This window comes from Nematostella vectensis, chromosome 3 (assembly GCF_932526225.1).
Source record: "Nematostella vectensis chromosome 3, jaNemVect1.1, whole genome shotgun sequence".
Taxonomy (NCBI): Eukaryota; Metazoa; Cnidaria; class Anthozoa; order Actiniaria; family Edwardsiidae; genus Nematostella; species Nematostella vectensis.
In genome coordinates, this window is record NC_064036.1 from 19,334,463 (window position 1) to 19,348,175 (window position 13,713).

Here is a 13,713-nt window from a genome sequence, read left to right on the forward strand (position 1 = left end):
ATATCTGTGGATGGTGTGGATAGCTGTGTATGGGGTGGATAGCTGTGTATGGTGTGGATAGCTGTGGATGGTGTGGATAGCTGTGTATGGTGTGGATAGCTGTGTATAGCGTGGATAGCTGTGTATGGTGTGGATAGCTGTGTATGGTGTGGATAGCTGTGTATGGCTGTGTATGGTGTGGATAGCTGTGTATGGTTTGTATGGCTGTGTATAGTGTGGATAGATGTGGATGGTTTTGGATGGTGTGGATAGCTGTGTATGGCTGTGTATGGTGTGGATAGCTGTGGATGGTGTGGATAGCTGTGGATGGTGTGGATAGCTGTGTATGGTGTGGATAGCTGTGTATGGTGTAGATAGCTGTGTATGGTGTGGATAGCTGTGTATTGTGTGGATAGCTGTGTATGGTGTGTATGGTTGTGTATAGTGTGGATAGATGTGGATGGTGTGGATAGCTGTGGATGGTGTGGATAGCTGTGGATGGTGTGGATAGCTGTGTATGGTGTGGATAGCTGTGGATAGCTGTGGATGGCTGTGTATGGTGTGGATAGCTGTGGATGGTGTGGATAGCTGTGTATGGTGTGGATAGCTGTGTATAGCGTGGATAGCTGTGTATGGTGTGGATAGCTGTGTATGGTGTGGATAGCTGTGTATGGCTGTGTATGGTGTGGATAGCTGTGTATGGTGTGTATGGCTGTGTATAGTGTGGATAGATGTGGATGGTTGTGGATGGTGTGGATAGCTGTGTATGGCTGTGTATGGGGTGGATGGTTGTGTATGGTGTGGATAGCTGTGTATGGTGTGGATAGCTGTGTATGTCGTGGATAGCTGTGTATGGTGTAGATAGCTGTGTATGGTGTGGATAGCTGTGTATGGTGTAGATAGCTGTGTATCGTGCTGTTGATAGCTGTGTATGATACACTTCAGGATGCGTACTTAAAGTACTTACCCAGGAAATAGAAGTGAGACCGCTGACCATAATAAAGGTATTTCCACAGGTACCCCATCAGCGGATGATCAACACATTTTCCTATGAGAACATTGCACACTAAACCTATGATAGTTATGCCACCCAAAAGTATTTAATTTTTATCACGTAAAGTTTTAGAGATATTCGGGCTGAGAGGGATGAATAGAAAAGCAGTCACCAGACCAATGCGTAGCGCGGTCAAGTCGTAGTGGGTTCCCTGTGGTGTTTCCACTCTAAGATGGCGGTCTCCAGGCGTACCGTGGAGTTGTTTTATGATGTCGTCTCTCCGTACTCCTGGATAGCGTTTGAGGTGAGGAAACTCCATTTTTTACTCCAAGGATTCCCTTTGTTTGTACTGTCAGCTTGAAAAATATGCACGTTTGCAGCTCATGGAAATTATTAAGAAAAATTGTAAACAATTTTGGGATATTACTTACTTATTACTAATAACACTGTCACCTGTTTAGTAATATCATATTGCAATAATTTAGATACCAATTTCTAAAAGATGCAACTAAATCCAGGTTGCAACCTGATAATAGTTGATGCTATAGATGACGTAAAAGCAAAAAGGCTTTTTGATCTTCTCCTTGCAAGAAAAGCGCAGCACAAGAAAAAAGAAAAGAAAGAAGACAAAGAGAGTGAGGAAGACAGTGAATCAGATACGGGGGTTATTTTGATGCCGGAGAATGAGCTCTTATAGCATTAAAACGTTTTGTTTATATTTTAAATATGGAAGATAAGTACTTTATAATATTTTATAGAAGAAAACCACAAAAAAGGGAAATAGGGTGTATACAGGTTTGCATTGCATAGATAAAAGGTGGTATACGTATCCTGGACTCCTGGATTCTGCAAAATAACTGCCCCCAAACCGGGACAAGTTAAACCAAGAAGTCTGATTTTACACTTTGTCAAATTATATAGTATAGACACACCCAAAGGAATCAGTGACCCCCCCCCCCCCCCTTTTGAAATCCAAACACTTTGGACGCCCCCACCTTTAGACCTCAGCAATTTCTCGAGGCCCCCTCATGGTATCCTCACCCCCCCTTGGGATAAAAAATATACTTTCCCTAAAGTCCTACGCTGGACATCACCTCAACAACACTATGATAAGGGAGTGTTTATTAAATACACTGGGGGGGGGGGGGGGGAGATTTTTACCCAAGACACAAAATTTCAGCTGTCCCCCCCCCCCCCCCCCCCCCACCCCATTTCAGAACCAAAAAATTTTGAGAGCCCCCAACCAGGACCTCATTAAACAAAAAAGTCTTTAAATCTGGAAAATGAATACTGAAAAGTGTCCTAATTGATGATCCAGTCAAGTTCATATATATTTCGTAGTCTCACAACTTTCGGTTTCGGCTCGAATATTTTCATAATTTTTTTTGCATGTAAAATGGTGTAAAATGATGCAGGGTTTGTTTTTTTCCAAAATCACCCCCCTCTTCCCCTCCAAAATCGAATGGTCCACCCCTAAGGATGCCTGTGAAGAAGTATACATTTGTATATATTTGTTTTTGTTAAGAAATTTTTTTCTATAAAAAGGGATACTGTCCCATTTATTAAACATTGTATGTATCTTGTTTTGTGGATTTTCAGGCTCCACCACAGTTTAGAAGTTCATTTCCATTTGTTCCTGTTTAACTGATAATAAACTGTATCAGTAAATCCAACTGTTATATACCGAAAGCTGGAAGTATCGATATAATAATGGTTTATAAAGAAAAAAGTATTAAATACGCTGGTAACTTGCCTTATTATTTAATCTGTGTTTGTTCTACAAACTAGATCATATCAGTAAAACATTAAAGCTGAAAAGTACGGAGCCTAAAAATTCAGAGCCACTCATTTGAAGGACCTTTTTTTTGGAGTTTCCCTTTTGGTGGTTAAAAATTTTTGGAGCCCCACGTCAATATCTTCCCTTCCTCCCTCTCAGTGTATTTAACGAACGCTTCCTAAGATAGAAGTTTTCAGGTTTCCCTTCAATAAGCTTCATTAACATATATAACTTAATTGCATAAGGGAATGCCCTTCCCCAGAATAAGAGCCTAGACATACAGGGAGAACATGAATAAGCGCCTCCCCCAAACAACACAATTTTTTTATGATTTTCTCATTGACATAACAACACTCCACTCTATGAAAACATATAGCAGCCACCTTGTGGGAGACATGCCTTCCAATTTCTTCTTTCCTTAGGTTCTTTGCCGTTATCGACCAAAGTGGAACTTGGACTTGAAGTTCCGTCCTTGCTTTCTTGGTGGGATCATGAGTTCTTCAGGTGCATGAATCAGAAACCCAGCCATCTTAAACTTGTTTATTATGTAATCAGCAACTTCAAATACATAAGGCTAGGTAACCTTCTAGCCAAGATAATTGTAGTAAGCATTTGACAAATTCTCTACATCAATTGATTTTCAATAATTGTTGTGCTCTTTCTATCACTGCAGGTAACAGACCACCAGGTCTTGTGCCTAATAAAGCTAAATACATGGTAAAAGACATTGAGCGACAAAGAGAGTACTATGGTATACCCATTGCACAGCCCTCTGTAAGTACTGGTCAACCAATATTAGGGGAATGTATCAGATGCAGGGGTGAAGGTGTTATAGTTATTGTGTCATTCCCAGTTTTTAGGGCATTGTACATTGTGTTTTTATGTACAGGGCATCATTGTACATTGTGTTTTTATGTTCAGGGCATTGTACATTGTGTTTTTATGTACAGGGCATCATTGTACATTGTGTTTTTATGTTAAGGGCATTGTACATTGTGTTTTTATGTACAGGGCATCATTGTACATTGTGTTTTTATGTTTAAAGCCGAATTGTCACCAGTTTACTTCCGGAGGTCCGTCGGAAACCTCAACCATTAAAAGACAAAAGAATCTATTAAAATCCGAGATATTAAACAGGCCATCCGCTCTAAATTATCAATCACATCCTCAAAGAAACTTCCAATATACACACTGCTTTCAATATTTTAAAATATTTTTCGCGTTTTCCATTAAAAATCATGGGAGATTGTTACGAGATCGACCGGAAGTAAACTGGTGACAATGAGGCTTTAAGGCATTGAATATACTGTGAGGACCACAATTTGCGTCCATAGTGGGATGGAGAGTTATCAAATTATTATACAAACATTTGACTATGATAAGGGAAAGTTTTAAACTAGTAGCCCTCCATACCTTTGTCTAACAAGCAGTGAAAAGTAAAATAGCTGAGAAATATCAAAATAAATACATGATTCAATTTTGAACAAACCAAACTTGATACTATTATAAATTTGTTCAGCTACCAGCCACAACTGCACCCTAATTTTTCAGCTTGGAATTGTTGCCTAGTGCCACGCAATGCCACAAACGCTTGTGAAGTGCAGAAAAAACTTTGAAACTTTTTCTACAGAAATATGAATACGAAAAAAGTGTTATGAAACCTAAAACTCAAAAGACTAAGACTTGTAATAGCTCTTGATTGTTATAGAATCACCAACAAGTTTACCCATTCCAGACTGCTTGGCCAGAAAAATATCATTTAAAATACACCCAATGTAATAATTCATGCTGCAGTTAACCCCTACCGAAAATGTATGTTACAACAAGACTGTTACAACAGAAACTTTCGATTGGGATCACCACTATAGTTATGGAAGTTACTTTAAGGTATTTTCCTTGTGTCCCAAATAGCAGGTTGTAGGTAGAGTTGATTGTGTTTCTCTCTGAATGCAGCTGGTTTTTAATTTCAGAACCCAGTGGAAGTAATGTTTGAGAAAGGTTAGTTTTGCATAATGTAAATAGCCTTTATACGTCTGCATGCAAGATATTAAGTTTTGATGATTCAAGCAAGTAATGGGTTACATAATTCACATCCCTCTCTATAGAGTTTATGTATTTGATTTTGTTGCACCTAGGTAGCTTATCAGCCATGAGACTTCTGACAGCAATTGACATAGCCCACCCTGACAAAATTGAGCAACTGTCACGAGAGTTATGGATGAGGATATGGTCAAGGGTAAGTGTTACATAACCATCAATGATAAGCTGATTTAAAAAAAAATGCTATATAAAAGAATGTATGTTTTTTTATTTGTTTATTCTATTTGATTCATAGGATGAAGATATTGTGTTACCTGAAAGCCTGAAACAGGTAGAGTACAAAATTCTCAATAACATTCAGTTTAAAGTTTAAACTAAGTACAATACAGTATTCAACAGGGCTATTATCCAAGTGAAAATAATATGCATATTGTTTGCTTATAAGTTATTTTACTACATGCTTGCAGCTTCCATTCAAACTGACCTTTTGAAGCCATTCAAACTGGTTTTGGTGGTAATAGTATTGGGGGCTATATTTCAGTAATGATGTTAGTAAGTCATCTTACGGGAGCTTTGATGGCACTGTTGGCAAAGCCTGTTCCTCTCCCCTCTTGGTTCCACGTTTCCTGGTTCTGAAATAAATCGAGTTAGCTTGTTCTCACCTTTACTCAGAGAAATGTTTCTGGGTCCTCTGGTTTTCATCCCTCCCTAGAAACCAATAATTTTGATCCTAAGCTATGTTGCAGGTTTTGACATAAGTTATATGGTAGCTGCGCTTATATCTTCACCCTTGATTTTTCTACAAGGGGGGTGATCAGCTTGACAAATGTATTTATTTTATTTATTATTTATGCACTGTCTGTTACTAGGCTTGTTTAGCAACTGGTTTTAGTGATACACAGTCTACAGCAATTATAAGCCGACTGTCTGATCAGGATATCAAGGACAAGCTCAAAGAAACAACACAAGAAGCCCTAGATGCTGGAGTAAGTTTATTAATAAGGGTTTAAACTAAAGAGCCCCGCCCCCTTCCTGGGATATGTTATTTACCTGAAGGCTTAACTGTTAAAGCCCTCTGCACCACATGCTGAAGAAGATTGTTACATACATGAAAGTTTAAGATGTAGAACCTCACCCCCCCCCTCCTAGAGTATGTTACTGATATGAAGGTCTTTAACTATATATCCCACCCCATGCTGGAGTATGTTCCCACATGAAAGAGAAGGCAGCCAGAAGGTGTTACAACAATCCAACCATGCCTTGAAACACTGGAAAGGGAGAGAAACATTAACCACTATAAAAGTTACCGTCTGCGCCCAAATTCATTTTTATGTGTTGCCTTCTCCTTTATTTAACAGGCCTTTGGGGCACCTACTATAATAGCCCATGCAAACGGAGCAAAGCACATGTTCTTTGGATCTGACCGGTTCTTTTTGATAGCTCACCTGTATGGTAAGGAGATGGTGGGACTAATTTTTTTTAATTTTCTGAAATGAAAGAAGATGGTGGTACTGACAATGACATTATAGACATGATAGCGATAAAGATAGTGATGATGATGATGATGATGATGATGATGATGATGATGATGATGATGATGATGATGATGATGATGATGATGATGATTATGATGATGACGACTATGCTAATGTTGATATATCGACTTGCTAATGTTGATAATTCGACCTCGATGTTGATAATTCGACTTCGATGTTGATAATTCGACTTGTTGATAAATTGACTTGTTGATAAATGGACTTAACTGTTGATTATTCGACTCGACCGTTGATAATTCGACTTCGACAGTTGATAATTCGACTTCGGATGTTGATAATTCGACTTCGGATGTTGATAATTCGACTTCGGCTGTTGATAATTCGACTTAATTGTTAGAGGAGAAAAGTAGTAAAACCTTCATGTGGTAACGATAATAAATCTTCCTGAAATAAGAAACTGATACAATAAGCATTTATATGCTGACCACAAAACTTAAGACCAAGGCTAAACACTATTAAAATTCGACTTCGATAGCTAACTTTATATATAAGTATTTAAGTTTAAAAATCCCATTTCTAGCTGTGTAGACAACAACTTACTCTATTGTCACGAGTCAAAGGTTTTGTTGTCTTCGTGAGCCCGTAATTTTGATTTTAAAGAAACCCTGGTTCCAGAGGCTCGTCAGTAACTATAAAGATATACCTGGGAAATGTTAAGAGGGCTAGAAAGGTAGATATGACATACACGTTTGGCACTAAACAACGATGAAGAGGCAAGAGCCTGGAAACGCGTCTGTCCGTATATATCTTTTTAATGCTCTTTACAGTATCACGTCTAATACCCAGCGCTACACCAGTCAACGTCAACACCTCGTTGCATTTTCTAAAGCAGGGGAAGTCGATTGTGTCATAGGTTGTAGCAGGGTATAAAAAGTTTAAATAAAGATCTTCCGGCAATTCGTTGACCATAGCTTTCTATTAAATTTAAGAAAAAAATTATCCGTGATTTCTAACGCGGGCACATCAGGCACATTAAGAGCTGCAATGTTGGTCAAGCATTATTCTCAGACTACACACCCAAATACATAGAAGGCGCAATTAATCCAACCCCTCAGTACACAATAAAGACATTTATCTGAAAGAAAGATATTTCCCGATATTTTTTTCTACGATTCTTTGAGCTCCTAGCACGGATACATTCTAAAAGCCGCAACAAAACTCTGTTTAAAGCTGCCACACTCGGGACAAATATAGATTGATTAATCAGGCGCGTACATAGGGGTTGTGCGTCAAGTCCGCTAGTTCCCCAATGACACCTATGTCAATTCGAGTTGAAGTGTAAGTCATCGGCCTCAGCCATTGATCAGATTATATATTTAGATGCTGAATTATACTTTAACATTCACGCGTGGCTCTCTTCTCTCCGTCAGTTCCTTCGGGATCTTAGCACGGACTATCACAGGTACTTCTTCTATCGCTGCACAGCACCATTCCGACAAATTTGAGCTATCATTACTTGGTTGCATCTCGAGAAAGATACATTATATATAATTATATAAAAATAAAATAAAAGTTGAAATAGAAAACAAAATAACTTTCTGTGTGTAATGGTTGAATTGAATATTAAACAGCCTAATTTCACTTACGTAGTTAGTGCAGATGGATAAGAGGTTGAAACCTAAGGTGCTTCCTGCACGCTCCTCAGTTGGAGACGAAAGCGGGTAACACCATCTACTTTTCTTTGCAAAGTGAATCCTGTCTTTAGTATAGTACTCTGCTTCATTAAGTTAGAAAATGCACAAACCTACTCATTCATTGCTTTACAATGAATGACCTGAAAACGTAGCCAAGGCGAGTTAGAGTTAAACATAGGGCTACAACTCCGGTGGACCGAGTTTAGGCCATGTATATAGATTGACTTTTCCTGTAACGTGTTAGCAGGAGTCCCATAGTTTCTCTTGTGTCTTTTTCGCAGTTGAAAACTTTATTTGTTATATATGTTAATTTCTTATTACTGATATTTCTGTTACTCTTGTTCTGTGTAAAATAATAATAAAAAAACAAACAAGAAACAGAAAGGAACACAGTGTTTCATGAATTGTAAAAAGTGTGTAGCGCGGGACACCTCCGGCCTCGCCCGTGATAACAAGATAGTGATAAGTTTAAAATCACCAGAAAAAAGTACTAAGGCACTTTTAATGACACGATTCTATGTATGTATGCATGTATGGATGTGTAATGTACCGTCCTGTCCCAAGACCTTCATGCTCTTAACAGGCCGTCCCTAGTTACATATCTTTTTACTGCACAGTTATAGTTGTCAAAGAATTCGGTCACGTATTGATGGTGTTGTAAAACGGATATTAAATAATAACAAAGTCACAATTTTCAGCTAATAATGTCGTTGAAAGTCGTTGAAACCCAAAATGTTTTTAATTGAGGTTAGCTGTCAGGTTGAGGAATAACCTTTAAAGACCTAGCACTGATACACACCTTGTAACGTAACTAAGTTTATTGGTTAAAGCGTCAAGTCGATTTATCAACATTAGAATGTGATCCACGAAATCATCTGAAAAACTAAAGACGATAATGATCTAATTTGAACGGTATCTGGTTGGGTGGTTCATTCTTTATTCTAAAGGATAAAATCGTCCATAAAGAACAAGTTTTTCTTGTAAAAAATAAAATTTTGTGTGTGTTGATAATTCGACTTGAATAGCGAAATGCTATCTCCTGCGCATGCGCACCGCAACAATTGTGCTTCACAGCACATAGAGATCTTTGCAAGTTATAACCACCCTCCAAACTTGGTTGCTATAGCTTTACATTTTCAACCATAAATCAAGGGTTCTTTTTTCGAAAATTTGCTTTTTTACAAAAAAGTCAAGTCTAGCTGAGGTATACACTTCCCATAGGGTCTTATACAACATCATCAATATTCTCATATGAGAGTGTTCAAATTAAATGAAACTTGGCACCATAGTTTTGTAAGACCACCAAATTTCAAAAGTAATGGCACATAACACCTATACACACACCTACCAACACTATCTGATCGGTTTCTGCCGTTAAAAAAAAGAAAAAATCTCATGGTCGATTTATCAACATAGCATAGCGATGATGATGATGATGATGATGATGATGATGATGATGACGACGACGACGACGACGACGATGATGGTGATGATGATGATGATGATACAAAATTGTTTTTGTTTTAAGGTGTCGAATGGGAGGGGCCTCTTTATCCTCCACCTTCATCGCTGTAAAGTGCAAGCACGAAATTGTTGCATCAAATGCTGTTTTAGACAATTTGATATATCTTATAGGTAGATCCAATCTTATAGCTTAGTAACGTATGTATTTTAGAGAATTATGTATATGAAAAAAATAAAAAAAAAACTATAACCTGTAGCTTGTAACAGAAGATCTATCTGGTGTTCCTGAAATAATGCTGTTAAGGCGTGTATATGACCAAACCTCGAACGATTAGACTACGCCCCCCACGGCCTGTGAAGTATTCACATATCAAAAGTTATGAACATCGCAAAATAGAAACACCACGATGGGTATTGTTTATATGTAGCAAATCACTGAGGTCTATATCTAGTAGCAGGTGACATCATGCAAATGAAGATGAAACAGTCGACTTCGCTCATTTGCATGTTTGCGTTTGGAATGGCACATGAAAAGAACGGCGTATGAGCTATGCCTAAGTGAAAAGCGTATGGACTAGGCCTAAGAGAAAAGATTCTGTTTGAAAGTCATCCGAATGTGTGTGTGTTTTTTTTCTTTTCTGCATTACTGTGCTTTTGTCTGTTTTTTTTTTAAGCCTGGTGCTTTCGGTGTTCTCATAGGTCAGCGGTCATTCCGAATGCAAATTAACCAATTCAATTGTTCTGTGTTCATTTTCGAAATATTTAGTTGATATATTAGACAATTTTGTAGAGAGGTCAGTTTTAGTCTTAGGGAAAGTGACATTCTTTACGGAGCCGTCGCCAAAAACTCAATACAACCCCTTAATCCTATCTTTAAAGGGCGTCGCATTACACATGATTCAGGGTATAACCTCAGGTCTAAGTCTACATCGTATCAGAGGCCTACTTATACGAGTCGTTTCAACATGTTCGTTACTGTTAAATATGCTGATTACATTTGATTAATTGTACTTTATTGTAGTGCTTACTTGTATCTCTGACTCACCTGTAATCCAGGCAATACTGCAAAAGGTTGAATTAAACTTAAAGCTATGCTACATTACATTACACTGGTGCTACATGGCATTTAAACTCACCGTCTGATAAGTTTGGGGTCAGGTATCGGATAGCTTGGTAACCGCCTAACCAAGCGCATCCGAGGAGCCAGGCCCCCGGGCCACAGCTCCCCGCCAAAGGGTGCTTGAAAAGGAGGGACTGAGGAACGGAGAGAATGGTGCCTCCTGACCCCAAACACTGACCAGCACCACTGGACTGCTACATGTTACCGCAACATAGTGCTCGAAGAACAGCCTGACCCGATTGGACCTCTTGATGAACGTGAAGCCGGCTGCGTCCGTGAACCCGCATTTGTAGCCAAAGAAGCACGTCGATAAGACGGGTTATGACGTGGACTCGGCAGCGTTAACTAGTTGGTACTAGCAACTCAACAAGGCGCCGACTCCCAGCGGCCACTAAGGTGCAAGCACGACATGTTTGCCAGCTAGGGCTAGCCCAGACAAAACACACCCCAACAGAAGCTCGAAGGGACGCCCTAGTTTGGACGCACTAGATCCTATGGGCGAGCTGGGATGAGACGTAGGGGGGAAGGGGCTCGCATGAACGCGATAGCTTGGACAAGTGCGTACCAAACAAACCCAGCGGTATAGCTTGCACAAGCGCGCTAGCTGGCAAACCGGAGTAATCCTTACATGAGCGCTTTGGAGAGAACCAGCAACTCCGGCGGCGGTGTCACTTAAGTAAGCTCATAGCTCGCGGGGTCGCCTGAAAGCAGTCGAACCTCATCAGCTCCCAGGAAATACACGGCTTGCATGGCCCAAGCGTAGGTTGCATAAGGACCAACAGACCTGGCGGTGTGGCTCGCGGAGCGCTAGATGGAGCTCAGGGCAGACCTAACGAACCCCGCAGCATAGCTCGCGTGAGCGCTAAGGGTTGGTGATTCCACACCATCGTCTCCTATAGTTCTGTCTCTAACATCTCTATCAGATACTCCTCCTTCATTCTCGTCAGCATCTCCCCTGTCTTAATCAGCGGTGTCGATATCTTCAGCCAGACTGAACCATGTGGTCGCTGCCCTTCCCTCATACTGCCACAGCTTGTTGCGATGTACAACCTTTGGCTTGCTTCTGCTACTTTTTGTATTCTATAGGTAACGTCATTTAGCCTTCCGGTGACGATATAAGGTCCATCCCATGTCTTACTTAGAAAAGGGGATTTGCCCTTAGTTCGGGGAGGATTGTGGTACCACACAGGATCTCCAGGTTTCAAATCCTCCGGTGTTAGCGCGGAGACCATACCGAGTAGTTCTTGGTACAGTTGGTAGTGGCCCGGTAATATCGATCGCGATACGTTCCCCCGGCTCACCAACACGGTAGATTTGAAGGGGAGCCCTTGGTCTTCACTGAGGGCCTTTCCTCGCAGCACAAACGTCACATCTTCTACACCACTCCCCAACATCTTTGTCACACACTATCCAGTAAAAACGTTGACGAATTCCGTTTTCAATGTCTTTTTCTTTCCGAAATACCCTGCCGTTACCGAACCATGCAGGGAAAGCGTCGCCTCTTCCTTCTTACTCTCAGGTACAATGAGAAGCAATGTGACCTGACTTCCGACATCACTTTCCCACTTCCGATAGAGCACACCATCCTTTGACACCAAACTGTCCCACAAGGCACAGTAGGCCTTCAACGCTGCAGAGGATGATGAAATCTCTTCCCTTATTGGGCGGCCAACGCCCCTCTCTATCCGACGTACTATTTCTCCAAGCACCGAGTCTCCTCGCTGAGCTGAAGTCATATCGTTATCGTCCGCCCCTAGAAGAAACTGTTTACGTAGAAAGGTAAACAAAATTATTTTTTTTAAATATATATTTTATTTTCTCAATAAAAAAATATAAATTATATTGAAGAAAAAAATAAATTGCTATTATAGTGTAGAAAAAAAACTTTTTTGTTGTTGATTTTCTTGAGCGCGTCGTCGGCCTGGAACCGCGGTCGTTACAGGAGGATCCGGACCGCTAAACAGCCAATCAGATTGCGCCATTCCACCGGAAGTGATTGTTGGCATATAATAAAATACTTTCTCAGTAGCAGTCGGTGAAATTCTCGATTACACGGAGGTACTTGCTTCTCACTAAACATGTGCGCAGTTTGTTTGTATATGTCATTATGGAATAGCTTGCACGAATGTAAATTATTTTCAAATTGAAAACGAGAAATCGTATGACAACATTTTTATAATACACATAACAAAAGTTTATTGAAAGAGACACATTATTTGTGCCTCAAAAATGGTCGTGGTTTGGAGAAAAACGTTTTGGAAGAAACCGCCCATTTCAGACTGCGTTTCACATTTGGCCCTTTGAGGTTTCTGTTGTTTAATTTTTTGTAAGCCAATCAGCGTCCAGTAATACTGCACTGAATTACCTGAGAGCTGCACACATAATCGAGTCATTTTGCCATGTATAAATCATCATATAGTTATCTTTGCAAGGATAAGTCACCGTCCCTAAGATTTTCCCACAGTGAATTATGCCCAATCCTCTCTAAGTTTCACGATATAATTAAAAATAACACAACAGATGGGGTAATACAGTCCCTCCAGTGCGATATACAACCCATTTCTCAGAGAAAAGGTCCGATCCATTTCCTTTTTGGACCTCCCCCCCTACCCTATTTAAAAATAATAATTTTAGATCTATGAAAGCAAAAAACACTTTTAAGTAGAGAATCGGGAGAATCGTGCTTATGATAAGGATATGCTAACAGGGGATTTAGGGTATCTTAATGTGATTGTGTTCTTGTATAAACAGGTTCTGTTATGTACCCTCAAGCAAAATGAAAGGATTACCCACGCGATCTAGCGGCGTTCAGTTGTGAGTCAGTAAACTTTAAAACTAACATCAACCTCAAGGCGCTAGATATCTCTGGCATTACACTCTTTTTTTTATAAGAACCTTTTTTAAAAAAAGGGGAACCTTTTAAAAAAAAGGGTAATCATAACTTAGATCCTCCGTTGCTGGAAGCAAATTATAAATGCCATTTCTTGTCACATACTGACAACTTTTGTACTGCTTTTAATTTTTTTCTACAGCTTACTTCATCTAGAAACTCCTGTGAGGTTCTTTTTTCTGTTTGGGTTGCCAATGAGGAGTTTGCCTTGCGTGCGCCACCAGCCATTATCACCTTTTAATGTCGCTTAATTATTGTC

At 39.8% G+C, this 13,713-nt stretch overlaps 1 protein-coding gene across 1 annotated transcript; it reads left to right on the forward strand.

Annotated features, from left to right (window-relative positions):
• The first annotated feature begins 1,026 nt into the window (after window positions 1-1,026).
• Window positions 1,027-10,546, forward strand: LOC5509034 (glutathione S-transferase kappa 1). Its single transcript, XM_032377857.2, has 9 exons — window positions 1,027-1,277; window positions 3,173-3,254; window positions 3,424-3,524; window positions 4,721-4,748; window positions 4,886-4,986; window positions 5,086-5,121; window positions 5,660-5,776; window positions 6,149-6,242; window positions 9,509-10,546. The coding sequence occupies exons 1-9, from the start codon at window positions 1,206-1,208 to the stop codon at window positions 9,553-9,555; spliced, it is 678 nt and encodes a 225-aa protein (XP_032233748.1). The 5' UTR covers window positions 1,027-1,205; the 3' UTR covers window positions 9,556-10,546.
• Window positions 10,547-13,713: the final 3,167 nt, after the last annotated feature.